The following is an 18,518-nucleotide window of genomic DNA, read 5'->3' as shown; positions in this document are numbered from 1 at the left end:
ATCTTCGGGTGGTTTAACTGTGCTGGATCACCAAGAGAGTGCTAACCTGGTGGGGGTGGGGTTTGGTGTGGACGATGCAGAAAAGAGTTACAAGGATATTGCCTGGACCGGGGAGTTGGAGTTATAGGGAGCTGCTGGACAGGCAGGGACTTTTTTTTCCATGCAGCATCGGAGGCTGAAGGGTGACCTTTACAGAGATTTATAAAATTGAGGGGCGTGGGTAGGGTGAATAAGATATTAAACTGAGTCTCTTGTATTGATGTCATTTTGCAGAGGAACAAGGGGAATTCTCCCCAGTGCCTGATCAATACTTTTTTTTAAGATTAGATTACTTACAGTGTGGAAACAAGCCCTTCGGCCCAACAAGTCCACACTGACCCTCTGAAGAGTAGCCCACCCAGACCCATTCCCCTACATTTACCCCTTCACCTAACACTACGGGCAATTTAGCCTGGCCAATTCACCTGACCTGCACATTTTTGGATTGTGGGAGGAAACCGGAGCACCCGGAGGAAATCCACCCAGACACTGGGAGAATGTGCAAACTTCACGCAGTCAGTCGCCTGAGGCAGGAATTGAACCCGGGTCTCTGGCGCTGTGAGGCAGCAGTGCTAACCACTGTGCCACCGTGCCACCCCTTCAAACTGTGGTGACCCAAGTGGTCTGGCCGTTCTCACATTGCTGTTTGTCGGGGCTTGCTGTGCGTGAGCAAGGGTGCTTTGTTGCAACAGTGACTACCTTTCCAAACTGTTCCATTGGTTGCACCAGCTGCTTTGCCAGTTCCTACGTTGTGACGGCCATTCCAAGACTGCGCGACCTCCTTTTAAGAACAGTCAACCACCATCAGCAGAGACCTGGGAAAGGGCTTTCTGTTTCTCAGGCTGAATAGTGAAGTGGTCCGAGTTGGCCCGAGACACAGCAGCAGGTTAGACCTCTGAGTATAATCACAGGGAGGCTAATATCAGGGGGGTTTTGTTTAAAATTTTCTTTGGACATGTGCTCACTGGTTATAAAAATATCGGACTTGGGAAAGGGTTGGTAGTGGAATGTCTGTGTTAATGAAAGCATATAAATCGGCTCATTGGGAAGGTTTGCTTGTTAAAGGAACAGGAACAAGAGATTTCAAATGATCAGTGCAAATGTTTTCACACAGTAACGTATGGAGCATGGAGACACCCTTCAATCCAACCAGTCAACGCTGACCATAATCCCGCACTAAACTCATCCCACCTGTCTGCTTCTGGCCTCTGTCCCTTCTAACCTTTCTTATTCATGAGCTTATCCAAATGTCTTTTAAACGTTACAACTGTACCCACACCCTCCACTCTCCATGTTTTTAAAAAAAAAAGTTGCCCCTTGGAATGTGAGAATAGCTGAACAATGGTGTGTCTAGCTGCCAGGCTTAATATGAAATCCAGAGTTGAGTTCAACGCCTTCAGATTGTGAAGTCACTCCCATTCCTTCCCTAACTTTTCGCTTTACCCATTGCATTCCCGAGGTTAAAAACGAGGACTGTAGATGCTGGAAACCAGAGTCTGGTTTAGAATGGTGCTGGAAAAGCACAGCAGATCCGAGGAGAAGGAAAATCGACGTTTCGGGCAAAGGCCCTTCATCAGGAATAGCGGCAGGGATCTCTCGCCTCCTTCCAACCCCCCCCCCCCACACACACACACACACACACCCAACTCCAGCGGGACTGTCTGCTGTCTCCAATCTTGCAGTCTGCCGTTCTCACATTCCAGTCACTTAATCTGTACTGAGTCTCTCCCCCAGCGCTCCACCCTCCCCTTTCCCCATTGCGTCCCCTCCATGTCACCTCTGATAAAGAGAGAGACTCCTCTAGATTGGAAATGCTAGTTAGCTCTTTCCCCATGGATCCCAGCCCCCTGACCTGCTGTGGTCTCCAGTATTTTTTTTCTTTCCAGCAGCTGTAGTAATTCTTTCCTGCAGTGTGTTTATGTGTTGTTACTGTATTGGAACAGTTACTGTTTAGCAGTTAAATAGATTAGTATTCTGTTAAGTTTTCCAGTAGAATTAAGTGATTCCAGTCTTCTCTGCTTTTTGCTGTATTGTAATTATAGTATAGGATTAAAGAGTGCTTTGTCTGAAGACTGCGTTGTTTGACCAACTGAGTCAAGAGTGTGGCACTGGGAAAGCACAGCAGGTCAGGCAGCATCCGAGGAGCAGGAGAATCGACATTTCGGGCAAAAATCCTCCTCGGATGCTGCCTGACCTGCTGTGCTTTTCCAGCGCCACACTCTTGACTCTAATCTCCAGCATCTACAGTCCTCACTTGCACCTGTTTGACCAATTCAATTGCAACTGGAACACAATTCCTGGCACTTGCCTTTAACTTAAGAAAATGTTAGGGTCTAGGCTATCTTAATATATTCTGGGCGGTGGGGAGGGGGGTGTGGTTTGGTCTAGTCCAGATCAAGTTTTCGAACCATGTTCATTCCGATTCGGGACTGGTTCTGCTGTTAACATGGAGAAGCTGTGGGTGAAGTAATGGTGGAAGTTTTCATTGCACTCGGTAAATCCAAAGGGCCCAATCAAATCGGAGCGGTGACCAAGCTAAACCTTGATTGACGATTTGGACCAGCTTTGGTCTCCTCTGGTTGAGTCATTTCTCACTCGTTCATGTGACGTGGCCATCTCAGAGACACTGGCATCTGCTGCCTGTCCCTCATTAGTTTGTACTGAATGATTCGCTTGGCCGTTTGCGAGGGAAGCTAATCTCCCAGGTTGCTATGGGTCTGGAGTTGCCTGCAGGCCTGAGGAGATAAGGACGGCAAATTTCCCTTCCCTGAAGGGCATACATGAACCCAAAATCATGTTTACGACAATCTATGGTCACCCTTACTGAGAGTAGATTTCACTTCCAGAGTGAATGTTGAATTTAAGTTCCTAGTGGGGTTCGAACTCAGATATTTGGCCTGGCCATCTAGATTGGTAATGCGGTGACATGTCATGACCCCCACTCCCAAAATTACCAACCCAGCGTGGACAACTTGCTAGCACAGCAGCGAGTGGTTAGACCATAGGACGTAGGAGCAGAATAGGGTTCTGCTGAGGAACGTTCTGGAAGCCGATGCTTGTTGCAGTTGCTTTCCTTGCTTTGCTCCCCTCCATGCGCTGCAGGACGAGGCAAAGGCGGAGGAAGAAATGGCCCTGAAGCGAGCAGCGTTGATGGAGAAGCAGCAGAAACGGACGGAAGAGTTCAGGAAGCGGCGGATGTGGTTGGACGCGGAAAAGGAGCAGAAGAAAGAGGATACCAGGTGAGGCGGAACGGGAATTTGGTTTAAACACGTGCCCTCTCTGTGTGTGACGGGCGGTACGACCTATGAAGCATTTCTGCTTCTCACTGTAGGCATCAGCTCCAGTCCTCGGGACTGAGTCTCCGTGAAACTAGCAGCCGGCTTTATGGTGTGTGTTACAAAGTACCTATTGTGTATTGGGCTCTGGGTAGTTGCTGCCGCTGAGCTTTCAGCTCCTTTAAAATGTACCCTAAACAGGTTGGACACATTGACCATTCTACTTGATACAATGGAAACTTCTCAAATTACATTGAAGCATCGTTATCAGGGCTGTTAATGGATCCCAGGCTCCGTGTTACCCACGAGTTTCTGAAAACCATTGTAGTGGTGGGCCAATCCTCCTTTCCATACTGAGTCGAAGGGCCTGTTTGATTATCAATACTTAAGGATAAATCACGAGTGAGTCCTCATAAGAAGTGGAATGTAACTTCAATAACAAGAGGTGGTTGCATGATGGCATTAGGTGCAAGGTACATTTGACTAGTTGAGTAGAAGACTATCAAGAGCCTGAGATTTCAGGTGACCCCATTGAGATCTTGTGCAAAGCTGCCACAGATTGTGTGGTGCTTAATGAATTCTTCCTGAGCTGTGACCTTTTGAGTCCAATGTTCGTTTCTATTATTGTTGTAGTTTTACCATGTGGGAGCTTGCATTGACAGAGCCAAAAGTAGCCTTCAGCTTGATCTGTATTATTGAGTTGTGTGTGTTTAAGAAGGGAAGCAGTCACGACTTGGAGTGGTATATGGGTGTCCATGTATTTAAAAGAGGTCTTTCTTCAAGCTATCCCTCGAGTGTATTTGAGAAACGAGGGTGGAAGAGAAGGAAGGAACAAATGGTCTATTGCCTACAAACAAGGTGACATGAAGGTGGGGACATAAACCATTTTCCTTTAGTTAGTGAGTCTGGGTATGTTGCAGTCAGAGAGGATAGGCCTATAGCAGCAAGGGAACTGTTAACTCTGTGCGCTTCAGAGCAGTTTAACCTGAGTAGTTCAGTATCGGTGAGAGAGAGCTCCAGAGTTTAAGGAACACGTGTTAAGGAATATGTGAGCTGTGTTAGCAGTTTATTTAAAAAGTCTCAGAAAGTGACAATGACTGAAAGAAGATTACTGAGTGAAAGCAGGGGTATGCCATCTGAGCATGGAACTTTTAAGTGGGAACAGGATTCATTTAGGGGAAGGATGTTTGTCTGAGTGGGGGTAAGGTGGACTGAGAGACCTGCTTCCACGCTGTACAGTTTCTAATTTTGAGATTTGGATGTCTAAAACCTCATTAAGGCTAAAGAGGTTGAATTGTTATTTTTGATATTTGCAAAACTATTCCAAACCGTTCTTATATTGTCTAAAATACTCGGTTTGTTTAGAAAACTTCAAGCGTAATAAACTTTTTTCCTTTTGTTAAAAGTACATTGGCAGCATCTTGTAAATGTGTTCAGTCACCACAGGGAGGAAGAAAAATTGTTAAAGAAAATTTGTGGTCTCTCGCTGGGATCTGACTTGTGCATTTTTAATGGTCTCTGGTTTCATAATACCTTATACAACTGGTATACAACCTTGTAAACCTTAAATAGTTTTACATTAGATACCTGATTGGTTACTATTTGTTCTAATGTTTCTTTTATGGTCTAACATTACCGAAACACTCGCTTCAATCGATTCACCCAAGGATGACTTCCATTTCAGCAGAATGCCACATCTTTGTTTTTTTTTAAAACAAAATGATTTAATTGTTTTTCCATATTACTTTTCCCCTTTTCTGAAGGCAACAAGTAGAGGAAGAGAAAGTGGAGAAGAGTTTTATCAAGCAGGAGTATCTTCGGCGGCAACAGCTCAAAATAATGGACGATCTGGACAAGGTCCTGAGAGCGAAGGCCACGCCCAGCAAAGGGAGGAAGCCCCGGCCCAAGTCCTCGGTGTTCCGTGACGATTCCGTGCTGACTCGCAGCCCGGTGAAGGGTCTGCTAGGTGGGTGCTGGAGTCCTGCCCGCTCGAGGCTTCACTCCGGGCCTACTCTGAGGAGGCAGGAGGGTGGGGAGACTGGCTCCCATGGACTGTCCCATGCCCCCGATCTATTTATTTACTGACTGTGGAGCACCTCTGTTAGTGCCTGTCGAAAACTGAGGGCGTAGTAAATGTCCCTCGTTGGCCTCTGCTCAGCTGTCAGTGCTTCCACCTGAATTGAAGTCGTTGTGATTTGATTTGTTGTTGTTGTTAGGTGTACCTGAGTGCAGTGACAATTTTCTTTTGTCTTGCAAGCACATCCTAATGTACAAGGCCTTACAGATCATTTAGACAGACTGACATTCTGCTAGGAAACCTGTGACTGTTGGGTCTGTTCAGCATATTGGAACGATAATTTCTCATTTCAGTCTGTTAATTGTAATATGGACTCCAACCCTACCCTGGCTGACACCAGTCCCTTCTCTCTTTATTCCTGTTGAGGGTTCTACTGTCCTGTGCAAGGACATTGCTCACTGGCACAGATTATTCCATCCTTTCCTTCCCAACCTCCCCTTATTGTCACCATTACATCATGTTGTACATCACCACCTCACTATTGTACCCAGTAAGCTGCAGGTGTTGATCGAGACACCCCTGTGAGGTTTAAGAGACATTATTTTGTCTGAGGTTTAGAAAGAGGTTGTTAGGGGAACTCCATCAAGGGTGCATAGCAGCAGCAAGGATCTATCTTTATCTCTCTTTAGAGAGCAACATTGAAGAGCTGGTGTAACGTTGTGAGGAACGGGAAATGATCCAAGCTAAGGTACCTCTTTAATCCCTTAAGCACAAATCTTTCATACTTCATAGGCTACAATTCACGATTGACTATGGAGTATTTTGAGGCCTCTTAGCACCACGAGAAGTGCTATCTAAATGCAGGTCTTTCCATTTGTTTTGATGTAAAGCTCCATCTAGTGTCAGAAATGTGCTGCTGCAGATGTGACTGGAGGCTCCAATCTAGACACCCCCCACCCAGTGAAATGTGACCGAGTGAGAGGTGATGCCCAAATAAGGAGATTGTGGTCCACGCGACCAGTTTCAAATCTGAGACGAGTTCCTTCGTTAAGAGTTTATTTCCTTTCAATGAATTTCTTTTCCTTGTGAATTTGAAGCGGGAGCATTCTCGAAAACTTCTTAAGTTCTGTCCTCGCCCGATGTTGTAATAACGGTTGACATATCTGCACGCAATTCCATTGCTACACAGTAAGATTAGATTAGATTCCCTACAGTGTGGAACCAGGCCCTTCGGCCCAACCAGCCCACACCGACCCTCCGAAGAGTAACCCACCCAGACCCATTTCCCTCTGACTAATGTGTCTAACACTATGGGCAATTTAGCATGGCCAATCCACCCTAACCTACACATCCCTGAACAATATGGGCAATTTAGCACGGCCAATCCACCCTAATCTGCACATCTTTGGACTGCGGGAGGAAACCGGAGCACCCGGACGAAACCTACGCAGGTTTTACACATCGCAAAGCATTCAAAAGAACAGCATATTGATGTGTTGTGCAGTTTAGGAACAGTTCAGCCGGTCCAGTGCATTGTGCCATTTAGTGGGATGGTGCTGGTATAGCTGAATTGCCCCCCTCCCGTTTTTGTGTTCTGCTCCTGATGAGACATGATGGGAGCTCTTCCCATTGTGAGTATCCATGGATGTATCCCGTGGGTCACCGAGGTTCCTACCTGTGCTCTGTTTCACCTTTTTAACGTTGTTATCTCCGATGTGACTCCTCCTGGGTTTGCCTTGGTGCCCACTGAGTTTAGGAATTAACCGTTCGCTCAGACCTGGGTGTCGCTGGTTGGCACACGTCCCTAGTTGCCCCCTTGAGCAGCCGCTGCCCATGTGCTGTGGGTGGACCGGCAATGCCCCCAGGGAGGGAATAGTTGGCAGTTCTGTTCCACAGGCTCGTTTCCGCTCACAGTCCGCACAGGACTGTGGGAAACAGCGGGTGGTCTTTTTCATCCCGATGGCCTGTGGATGGAACCCAGATTCCGAAGTGGAAAGGTCACTGCTGAACTCTGTGCCCCCACAATTCCCTTTCCCTCTCTCCCTCCTCCTCCCTCTACCCCCTCCTGAGTTCCTCTTTAATATGTTCCGAAATAGGAGAGAGGTTTCACTAGGTCAAACAAATATCACAGAATCCCTACAGTGTGGAAACAAGCCCTTCAGCCCAACAAGTCCACCCTGACCCACCCAGAATCATTCCCTCTACCCTATTACTGTACATTTTCCCCTGACTAATGCACCTAACCTGCACATCCTTGAACACTATGGGCAATTTAGCGCGGCCAATTCACCCTAACCTGCACATCTTTGGATGTGGGAAGAAACACCCGGAGGAAATCCACCCAGACACTGGGAAAATGTGCAAACTCCACACAGACACTCACCCGAGGGTGGAATCGATTGCGTTTGCATCCATCTCATTTTGAACAGGCCGCCAGATCTGAGTCCCACTCAGCTCAGCAGAGAAGAAGGGGACACCATTTGGCCCATCATGTTCATGCCAGCTGTTTACCGATGGGCCCCGGGGCAGCACAGTGACTCAGTGGTTAGCACTGCTGCTTCACAGCGCCAGGGACCCGGTACGATTCCTGCCTCGGGTGACTGTGTGGAGTTTGTACATTCTCCCTGTGTCTGCGTGGGTTTGCTCCGGTTTCCTCCCACAGTCCAAAGATGTGCAGGTCAGGTGAATTGACCTTGCTAAATTGCCCGTAGTGTTAGGTACATTAATCAGGGGTAAATATAGGGTCGGGGAATGGGTCTGGGTGGGTTACCCCTCAGAAGGTCAGTGTGGACTTGTTAGGCCGAGGGTCTGTTTCCACACTGTAGGGAATCTAATCTGTCTCGAGTGCTTCATGCACTCTGCTGTCTAGTTTGAGAAGAGGGATGCTGAAGCACTGGAGCAGATGCAAGCCAGGTTTACAAAGCTGAGACAGGAACTGAGCCAACAGCCTTCAGGAGAGAGTGAGCAGGCTGGTTCTCAGAGGAAGCTGGTAGCCATCTTTAAAGTTGTGATTGGGACAGGGCAGGCAAGTCGGAGACAAGATGGACACTGATAAATCCAACAGGGAGTTCAGGAGAGTGGTTTTTAACTCAGGAAATAGTGAGAACGTCTAATTTGTTGGCTCGGTTGAGTGAGCGTTAGTGGTGTGTTGAATAGGAACCAGAAATGTGATGCGTGCAAGAGATGTCACGCATGGGGAGAAGGTAAACACAATCAGGCGGGGAAGCAGGAATACCAGTGCGGACCAGATGGGCTGAATTACTTGTTTCTGCATCATGTCTAACTCTGTGTAAACATTGATGCACACTGTCGATCTAAGTTTAAATCTTGATGCAATGTTTAAGCAGATTCACAGTGTTTATCATGTTCATTCATGGAATGAGGGAATCGCTGGCTAGGTCAGCATTTATTTCCCCATCCCTAGGAGTCAACCACATTGCTGTGGGTCTGGAGTCACGTGGAGGCCAGACCGGCGAAGGATGACAGATTTTGTGAACCAGATGGGATTGTGAAAGACCTACCGTCCCCTTTTTTTACTTCCTTTCACTTAGCTCTGTCTGCGAGGGTCTGTTCGAGGAGACTCCCTGAGTGACCAACTTGCTCTGAGAGCCGCAAACGTGGCAACTCTTCCCAGCACCCTTGGCACTCTGGCAGCTCCAAGGTGTGAGGGACGCAGGTAACCCATGGCCTTGTGTAGCCCTGGCTGTGTGGAGTCTGTCTGAGTGCAGGGCACAGTTTGAAGCAGCTGATTATAGACACATGACCACAGTCTTTCTCTTTGTTTCCAGGCTCCAGGCTAAACAAAGTGTACTCTCGATCTACCCTCTCCCTGTCCACCATGGTCAACGACTCGGCCAATAGTCTCTCGGTCAAGAAAAGTCCAAGGTAATGGAATTTGTTGACAGTTATTGTGACTGGAGCCTTTGGGAAGATTTAACCAACAGCAGTGGATCCAGTCTTTAGCAAACGATGCATTTTACAAGATAGCTATTCACAAGAGGGACCATTTGGCCCATCTTTGGCTATCTATAGGAAATTAAAACCCTCAACTGCCCCAAGCATTCCAAAGGTTTTGTCTCCAAAACCTTGCGCTAAGGTCTATTCTGAGTTTAACTCACACTCTGCGGATAGGGCTTTAAGTCGTCCATCTTTGGTTTGTTATTGTGCCACTTTTGGTGATGAACTTTTTAATTAAATGCCCTGCATCTATCTGCTGTCCAGCAGTTACCACCTTTTAACAATGTGTAGTGTTTTTGCTGTTTTAATAGCCTGAACTGCTGCACAAGAGGGGAATGGATTTAAAGTGAAGAGGATTTTGGGGGGGGGGGGAGAGGTGACCGAATCCTTGATTAAACAAGTGTTTCACTTTAACAGCGAGCAATTGGTGGGCGGTTCTGTTGCAATCAGAACTGAGGGATGCACAAAACGCTACCATCCAGGGACTGAAGGGAGGTGGGTGGGGAACGGGAGGTTGTAAAGATGCAGCAGGATGAGAACAAAGAGGACTTTTAAGAAGGAGAGCAAGTTGATGTTCATTTACAATAGGGGCCAGTGTAACGTTCTTTTTATTTGTACACAGAATGTGGACACCACTGCATTTATTGTCCATCCCTAGTTGCCCACAGAGCAGTTAAGAGGTAATCACATTGCTGACTGGAGTCCCATGTAGGCCAGACTGGGTGAGGAAAGTAAATTTCCTTCCCTAAACGACCTTCGTGAACAACATGGTATTTATGAACAACTAACAATTGTTTGTTATTGGACACTTTCTTGTTAAATTCCAGAGTTTAATTGAATTCAAACTCTACCTCTGTCAGGATTTGAACCCCAGAATGTCACTTGTGTCCCTGGATCTGGAGTCTAGCGTCAAGACCACTTCCCTTGAGAGGGCATCATTAGTCATTGGGACTTGGTGTGGGGTAGGCTATGAGTGGTCGCACTCGGACAGTGGGTGAATTGGTGAAGTCTGGGAGGTTATTCACAGAATAGACTCGAGAGAGGATACAAAGGAGAGCCTCAGGGTTTCCAAGTTGGGAAGACATAGGGACGAGTGCTGACCAGGTTCAAGCCGAGCTCGAGACCAAGCAGGGGCAGCAAGGCTGCGTGGTGAGAGAGGGCATCACTGGCAAAACAGCAGAGGTAATGGTGGCATTGTCCAGTGGTGGCTTCAGTCTTTCCCCCAAAGAGCTGGAGAGCGCGGTTGGACACCATTAACTTTAACTTTGCAATGATGAAGCTCGAAATGAGTCCAACAGAGAGAATCCACATTTCACCCGACTGTGTTAATGACATGTGATACCTTGGCAAAGCAGACTGCTTTGACCTCTTTTATGCAGGAAGTGGTGGATACAGTTACAACTTTTAAAAGAAATTTGGATAAGTTCACAAACAGGAAAGGTTTGGAGGGATATGGGTACGGAGCAGGCAGGTGGGACTAGTTTAGTTTGGGATTATGGATTGGCTGGACCACAGGGTCTGTTTCCGTGCTGTCGGACTCTGAGAAGGGCAGACAGATGGGGACACTGACTCCTATGAGTTGGCCTGCAAGTCATAGACCATCCAGACTGGGAATGGCATCACTGTCGTTGGGTCCAATATCTTCCTCAGCAACACTGTGGGTATACGTGCACCAGATGGGGTGCAGGAGTTCAGGAAGGGCAGTTCGAGATGGGGCAATGAATGCTGTGCCAGCCAGTGATGCCCCTTCCCGGACTCCGGCATATTGGAGGCTCAGTGCTTTCCGACAATAGACCCTGGTCTGCAGAACCAGTCAGGGGCTCACATTGATCCTCCTATTCCATTGAATGCTCGCCATCAGCACATAGAGACGTGTGTTTTTTCTCCCCGCTGCAAATGGCCTTTCTGATTGGACCATTTCAAGGAAAGAGTTGGTGCCTGAACTCTCCGAAGCAGAGCGGATTCTGTGGAGGATCAAATGAGAGCAGAGTGAAGATGCCGGGAGTAATTTGTTTGCTGTTTCAATGGGCTAGTATACACACAGCGGGGCAAATGGCCGCCTCTGTCATTGTGCAATCCCCGTGCTGTAGAACTGTGTTCAACAAACTGTCATCGTTTTAACGCCAACCTAATGTCTAATGTATCTTGTTGCTTCTCTTCCAGTGCGTTTCACATTGGACTGAATAGGTACAGTTAAACATGAACAGGAAACAAATCCCAGAATGTGCGCGGCCTTTAGCAGTGGTGGCTGACCTGACCGAGCAGGGCTTAATGCTGCGGACATTCTGGATTCTTCTGTTCATGTCTGGTCAACCCCGAATGTCTTCATTCTGCAGAAGAATGATGACCCTGTGTGTAGTTTAGGCAAAATGGCTGGCCAAATTTTATGTGCGTTATTTGCAAGGCCGTTGGTTTGTGGTTTTTGTGGACGGTCCCAGGGGATTATGGCCTAGTGACCAAAAGATCAATTCTCAGAGATCATAAACCAGAGGCCCTGACTATTTTGACTGCCCTCCGTTTGGATCACGCTGTTTAAATCAAGGATAAAGGTGGCCTGTGTGAGTTTGATAGCTCGCAGGGTGACCTTTTGAACCAGTTTGCTGTAACACAGTTTTGGGGGGCAACATGTTTTTGGGGGGGGGGAGGGGGAGCGATATTGAGAAGGAGTTTCACCAAAATGCCTCTGGCATCAAGTGGGAGTGAGCTTTAATGGCCTGAAACGTATTGATGTTTGATAACCTGTCGGTTTTCATTTGCAGCGTTCAGTCTGCCAGTTGTGAATGGTTACAACTGGAGGGCAGGGGATAGAATTACTCATAAATGGGCTGCTAAGGTGGCATGGTGCCTGCTCTTGGGCACTGCCCATGGAAATGAAGTTCCACATTTAAGCTGAGAATCTACCTCCTTTATTCCTACCTGTGAGCATTCCGCTAATTGTATTGAATCAGTCATTAAAGGTCCGATTTATTTATTGGATCTGATTGAGAGATTAGATGACATTCCACAAGTTTCACATGGTGCAGAGGTCAATGTAATTTTGAATAAGTGTTTATTGTTTTTAGTTATAAAAGTTTGGTTCTCTATAAAGTTTTTTCCCCCCTTTGTCCCCCACCTCCGTGTCTTTTGACAGTGGGAGAATATCTCACTGTCGAACATTTTCACCACACTCTTAAGTTGTGGTCATGATTTGGAGATGCTGGTGTTGGATTGGGGTGTACAAAGTTTAAAAATCACACAACACCAGGTTATAGTCCAACAGGTTTAATTTTCATGTTGCAACTGTATAAGACTCTGGTGCGGCCTCATCTGGAGTATTGTGTGCAGTTTTGGTCGCCATACTATAGGAAGGATGTGGAGGCATTGGAACGAGTGCAGAGGAGGTTTACCAGGATGTTGCCTGGAATGGTAGGAAAATCTTATGAGGAAAGGCTGAGGCACTTGGGGCTGTTCTCATTGGAGAAGAGAAGGTTTAGGGGAGATTTGATAGAGGTGTATAAGATGATTAGGGGTTTAGATAGGGTCGACACTGAGAACCTTTTACCGCTAATGGAGTCAGGTGTTACTAGGGGACACAGCTTTAAATTAAGGGGTGGTAGGTATAGGACAGATGTTAGGGGTAGATTCTTTACACAGCGGGTTGTGAGTTCATGGAATGCCCTGCCAATAGCAGTGGTGAACTCTCCTTTATGGTCATTTAAGCGGGCATTGGATAGGCATTTGGAAGTTATTGGGCTAGTGTAGGTTAGATAGGATTCGGTCGGCGCAACATCGAGGGCCGAAGGGCCTGTACTGTGCTGTATCTTTCTATGTTCTATGGAAGCACTAGCTTTCGGAGCATCGCTCCTTCATCAGGTGGTAATGGAGGATATGATTGTAAGACACAGAATTTATAGCAAAAGTTTACAGTGTGATGTGAATGAAATTGTTGTGGTGGCATTTTGTGATGGGTAGGCCATCTTAAAATTCATTCATGGGATGTAGGTATTGCTGGATAGGCCCAACATTTATTGCCCATCCCTAATTGCCTTTCAGAAGGTGATGGTGAGCTGGCACCTTGAGCCTCTGCAGCTGGTGTAGGGACAGCGCTGATGGAAAGAGAATTTCGGGATTTTGACCCAGTGACGCTGAAGGAATTGCGATGTATTTCCCAGTCAGGATGGTGAGGGGCTAGGAGGGGAACTTGCAAGGGGCAGTGTTCCCCTGTTATCTGCTGCCCTTCTAGATGGAAGTGTTTGTGGGTTTGGTAGGTGCTGTTGAAGAAGCATTGGTGAGTTCCCGTTTTTGCTGAGCCTACCCATGGTTCAGTCGGATACACTCACTTGTATCGGAGTGAGAAGGTTGTGTGGACTGGATCCACTTGAACACAGCACTGGCTGGACTGAGGGAGCACGGAATTACCAGGAGTGCTGTTAAACCAAGCTCCTAACTGTCCTGTCAAGGGAATGTGAAAGATTCTGAAGGGGAACAGGGGAGCTCTTTCTGGATTCAGGCCGATATTTTCCCTGAATTGACATCCTTGCTCTCTTTGTGGAGTCTTTGACTTCCACACAGTTTGACTGCCGTGGCTACACTGGGGTTGTGAGAGGTGCCAGTTAAATGAAAGTGCCTTCCATTAATTCTTTGTGGAGACAGTAGGTGGAAGGGCCGTTGGCGATGGTGGTGCCAGGGTTTTAGCGCTCTCCCCTCAGTATTCCAGGCATTGCAAGGGTGCTCTTGAGGGAAACAGTTGAGCTGACAAACAAAGATTTTCCCATCAGGATGTTGGTAATAAAACCTCATTGTCGCCGGCGGATGCTATATCAGGTTGTGCAGAAAGTAGATCAGGAGGTTGGGCCCTGTGCTCTGACCAGGCCTTTGTTCCTGCACCACATGAGCCAGCTCCCCCTCGAGTTAATTCCATGAGCAACTTCTCTCATTTTTTGTTTGTTCAGGCCCTTCATTTATGTTTTAATGAGTCTGTGTCAGCAGGGTCCACATTTTGAAACCCATTATGATTGGAAAGCCTCCAGCGGTAGCACAGTTTTGCTGAGGAATAGAGCCAGTTTTTATTTCCCCTCTTAACTGGTGCGAGTTGCCAAACAAAAGAGACCTTGGAGTGCAGGGGCACAGTTCCTCGAAGGTGGACTGAGGTAAACAGGGTGGTGAAGGAGGTGTTGGGCACGCTTAGTTAAAAATCACACAGTGCCAGGTTTATCTGGAAGCACTAGCTTTCGGAGTGCTGCTCCTTCATCAGGTAGCTGTGGCGAATAAGATTGGAAGACACAGAATTTATAACAAACTGAAATTATATATTAAAAAAAGACCCGGATTGTTTGTTAAGTCTATCATCTTTTACAATGAACATGTTGGTTTCAGTTCTTTCACTTGTAAATTGCAAAACCTTTTTTAGAAGTTACATTCTCAAGTGCACTTTAGTATTTGGTGTCATGTCTTGCCATGTCATGGTATGCTTTCCTTTATTGGTCAGAGTGCTGAGTACAGGAGTTGGGAGGTCATGTTGCGGCTGTACAGGACATTGGTTAGGCCACTTTTAGAATACTGTGTTCAATCCTGGTTTCCTTCCTATCGGAAAGATGTTAAGCTTGAGAGGGCGCAGGGAAGATTTACAAGGATGTTGTCAGGGTTGGAGGGTTTGAGCTATAGGGAGAGGCTGAATAGGCTGGGGCTGTTTTCCCTGGAATGTTGGAGGCTGAGGGGTGACCTTATAGAGGTTTATAAAATCATGAGGGACTTGGATAGGGTAAATAGACAAGGTCTTTTCCCCATGGTGGGGGGATTCCAAAACTAGAGGGTATAGGTTTAGGGTGAGAGGGGAAAGATATGAAAGAGACCCAAGGGGCAACCTTTTCATGCAGAGGGTGGTACGTGTATGGAATGAGCTGCCAGGGAAAGTGATGGAGGCTGGTACAATTACAACATTTGAAAGGCATCTGGATGGGTATGACTGAGGGGTTTGGAGGGATATGGGCCAAGTGCTGGCAAATAGATTAGTTTAGGATACCTGGTTGGAGTGAACAAATTGGACTGAAGGGTCTGTTTCTGTGCTGTACTACTCTGATTCTAATTGGGACAACTGTGTCATAGAGCATGGATACAGGCCCATCGGTCCAACTCGTCCATGTTGATCAGTTTTCCGAAGCTAAATTAGTCACATTTGCCAGCACCCGGCCCATATCCCTCCAAACCCTTCCTATTCATATACCCATCCAAATGCCTCTTAAATGTTGCAATTGTACCAGCCTCCTCCACATCCTCTGGCAGCTCATTCCATACACACACCACCCTCTATGTGAAAAAGGAGTCCCTTAGGTTCATTTTAAATCTTTCCCCTCTCACCCTAAACCTATACCCTCCAATTTTGGACCCACCCCTAATCTGGGAAAAAGTCACAAAGCACACGAACAGACGCCTCAGTCCAACTCATCCAAGCTAACCAGATATCCTAACTTAATCTAGTCCCATTGGCCAGCACTTGGCCCATATTCCTCCAACCCTTCCTAAACCCATCCAAGTGCCTTTTCTAGATTTACAGTTGAGGCTGGCAGACTGGACCAGGGCAGAATGGAAACCTTGATTTCTTATCTCTTTTTTTTTTCCCACCACCCTCTTGTCACGTTTCGTTCAATTTTTTTAAAAAAGAAATGTTTCTTTTCTCTCCCTTTTGTCGAATCCTTCCCCCTTCCCCAGGGCGGACTCCCCCTCGGCGCTCCAGTCTCCCAGTCGGCTGGTGGGGAATCAGAACGGCGAGAAAGACTGGGAGAACGCATCGACTGCATCATCGCCGGCGTCCATACCAGAGTACACGGGTGAGTGGGTATACACGCCGTTTGGGGTAGCAGGGGTGAGTGGTGGGGGGTTCCTGCCGTGAGGAAGCCAAACAGCGAGAAACTTCCCTGAGGGTGCGCCCTTCATTTAGAGAGTGTTGGGGGGGTGGAGAAAAGGATTTTCCAAAAGGGCGTCACTTTTTGGCTGTGGTTAGCACTGCTGCTTCTCGGCGCCAGGGACCCAGGTTTGACTCCAGCCTCTGGTGACTCTCTGTGTGGAATTTGCACATTCTCCCCGTGTCTGCGTGAGTTTGCTCCGGTTTCCTCCCACAGCCCAAAGATGTGCAGTTCAGGGCGGATTGCTCAGAGTTTCCAGACTGGGTGGGTTAACCGAGGGAAATGGAGGGTTACAGGGATGGGTCATTTATGGACTCGAAGGGCCGAATGGCCTGCTTCCTCACTGTCGGGATTTTGTGATCCTAAAAACGGTCTCTGTGGCTGAGGAGCTGTCAGTTCCCTGGATAGACTGGAGCAGTCGGTGGTTTCTGTGGCGATGAGAATGTCGCAAGGAGATTTAATAGGAAATTTTTTTTTGGACTAGATTAGATTAGATTACTTAGTGTGGAAACAGGCCCTTCGGCCCAACAAGTCCACACCGACTCACCGAAGCGCACCCACCCAGACCCATTCCCTTACATTTAACCCTTCACCTAACACTACAGGCAATTTAGCATGGCCAATTCACCTGAACTGCACATCTTTGGACTGTGGGAGGAAACCGGAGCACCCGGAGGAAACCCACGCAGACACGGGAGAACATGCAAACTCCACACAGTCAGTCACCTGAGGCGGGAATTGAACCCGGGTCTCTAGCGCTGTGAGGCAGCAGTGCTAACCACTGTGCCACCGTGCCGCCCACTAAAGCTGCGTGTAATAGATGTAGGAGGTAAGGAGAAACCATCGCCGTCGGAACCTGAGGGCATTGAATCGAAATGATTGCTAACTGAAGATGAGAGAAAGTCGCTTTTGTTGCAGTGGCTTGTCAGGACCTGCCCGAAGATATGGAAGAGGCAGATTCAATCTTAACTTTTCACCAAGGGCTGGATAAACCCTTAGAGAGTGTGAGCAATGGAATATAGTATTGGGAGTAGGCCATTCAGCCCATTCCATCATTCAATGCGGCCCATAATTCCTTCGCATCTTTTGCTTAGCAAATATGTAACTAGCATCAAATTTCAGCTTAGCAACTGATCCCCTGCCATTTGTAGAAGAGGGTTCCAAACCCCTCCCACCCTTTGTGTCGAGTGCTTCCTAACATTTCTCCGGAACGGACTGGCCCTAATTCTCAGACAATGCCCCTTAGTTCTACACCCGAAAGTATCGGGGGAGGTGGGCCTAGCTGACTTAGTCGCTTGCAGAGTGGTTACGATGGGCCGAATGGTCTCCTGGGCTGTATCAGTCCAGTTGGAGAAAGAACTTGAACTCATCGGGGTGGTTGATTAGGTGGGCTTTAATGGTGGGCTTTCACTGCAGCACTGAATGCTGGGATATCATAGCCTCCATTAGACAGTGGAATAGTATTACGATCTGGAAGATGCTGGGAGGTTTGGAGTATTGCCCCTTGGGGTTTGGGTCGAGGAAGCCTCAAGCAACCAAGCTGACATTGCTGACATTAGGGTATGGTTTGAAAATGATGTGAAGATTTCCGAGAGAAGAAAGCTTTTCTCGCAGGGAACAGTAAGCTGTGAATTAAAGATAGTTTGTAACAGAACTGAACAGAAAGGGAGTATTTTATTTCGTAACGAATTCTGTCATGATCTGGGCTGTGGGAATCTGGTGGATATTTGAATGGTAAAAGTTAGTGAGTTTTATGAGAGCACTTCAAGCTGTGGCAGAAATGGTCAGGTTATAGACAGGTCGTAGTTCATTCCTTTTTCAGTCATAAAACCCAGACACCTCCGTTTTCCAAATCTTGGACAGTGACCCCATTTTATTTCCACTGTTGTTGTTGCCGCCATGATTGCAAGAATATTGAGAGTTCAGAAAGGCCATTCGGCCCCTTTTGCACTTGATCCAACCTGCAGCTCTCAGCATTGGCCAGTGATACAATCCCACCCCTTCACTCGATTCTCTGCTGAGTTCAGCTGAAGAACCGTGTGCCCTTTCTTCTCACAGGTCCCAAGCTGTACAAGGAGCCCAGTGCCAAGTCAAATAAATTCATCATCCAAAATGCGATCACTCGCTGCTGCCTGGCGGGAAGGGTGAACGAGCCCCAGAAGAACAAGATATTGGAGGTAAAAGCTGCTCTGTGCACTCTTTACTCTTCCAGGTCGGGCTGCCACACAGTACAGGAGGGAAGGGGAAAATTGAGCCTTCTCTTTAAAAAGAAGATACAGTCCATTATGATCTGGGGTGTTCTGCCTGTAAGGTCGTGTGAAACAGATTCAGTCAAAACTTTCAAAGGAG

At 47.3% G+C, this 18,518-nt stretch overlaps 1 protein-coding gene across 2 annotated transcripts in view; it reads left to right on the top strand.

Annotated features, from left to right (window-relative positions):
- camsap3 (calmodulin regulated spectrin-associated protein family, member 3) overlaps positions 1-18,518 on the top strand; it is a 203,445-nt gene that overhangs the window by 176,858 nt on the left and 8,069 nt on the right. For both annotated transcript variants that reach the window (XM_060855234.1, XM_060855233.1), the window contains exons 12-16: positions 3,142-3,278; positions 5,078-5,280; positions 9,120-9,216; positions 15,976-16,094; positions 18,228-18,346. In XM_060855234.1, coding sequence (XP_060711217.1) covers positions 3,142-3,278; positions 5,078-5,280; positions 9,120-9,216; positions 15,976-16,094; positions 18,228-18,346 — 675 coding nt within the window. The remainder of the gene's footprint in view (positions 1-3,141; positions 3,279-5,077; positions 5,281-9,119; positions 9,217-15,975; positions 16,095-18,227; positions 18,347-18,518) is intronic.

This window comes from Hemiscyllium ocellatum, chromosome 45, assembly GCF_020745735.1.
Source record: "Hemiscyllium ocellatum isolate sHemOce1 chromosome 45, sHemOce1.pat.X.cur, whole genome shotgun sequence".
Taxonomy (NCBI): domain Eukaryota; kingdom Metazoa; phylum Chordata; class Chondrichthyes; order Orectolobiformes; family Hemiscylliidae; genus Hemiscyllium; species Hemiscyllium ocellatum.
Note: the sequence above shows the minus strand (reverse complement) of the source record. Positions and strands in the feature narration are given on the sequence as shown.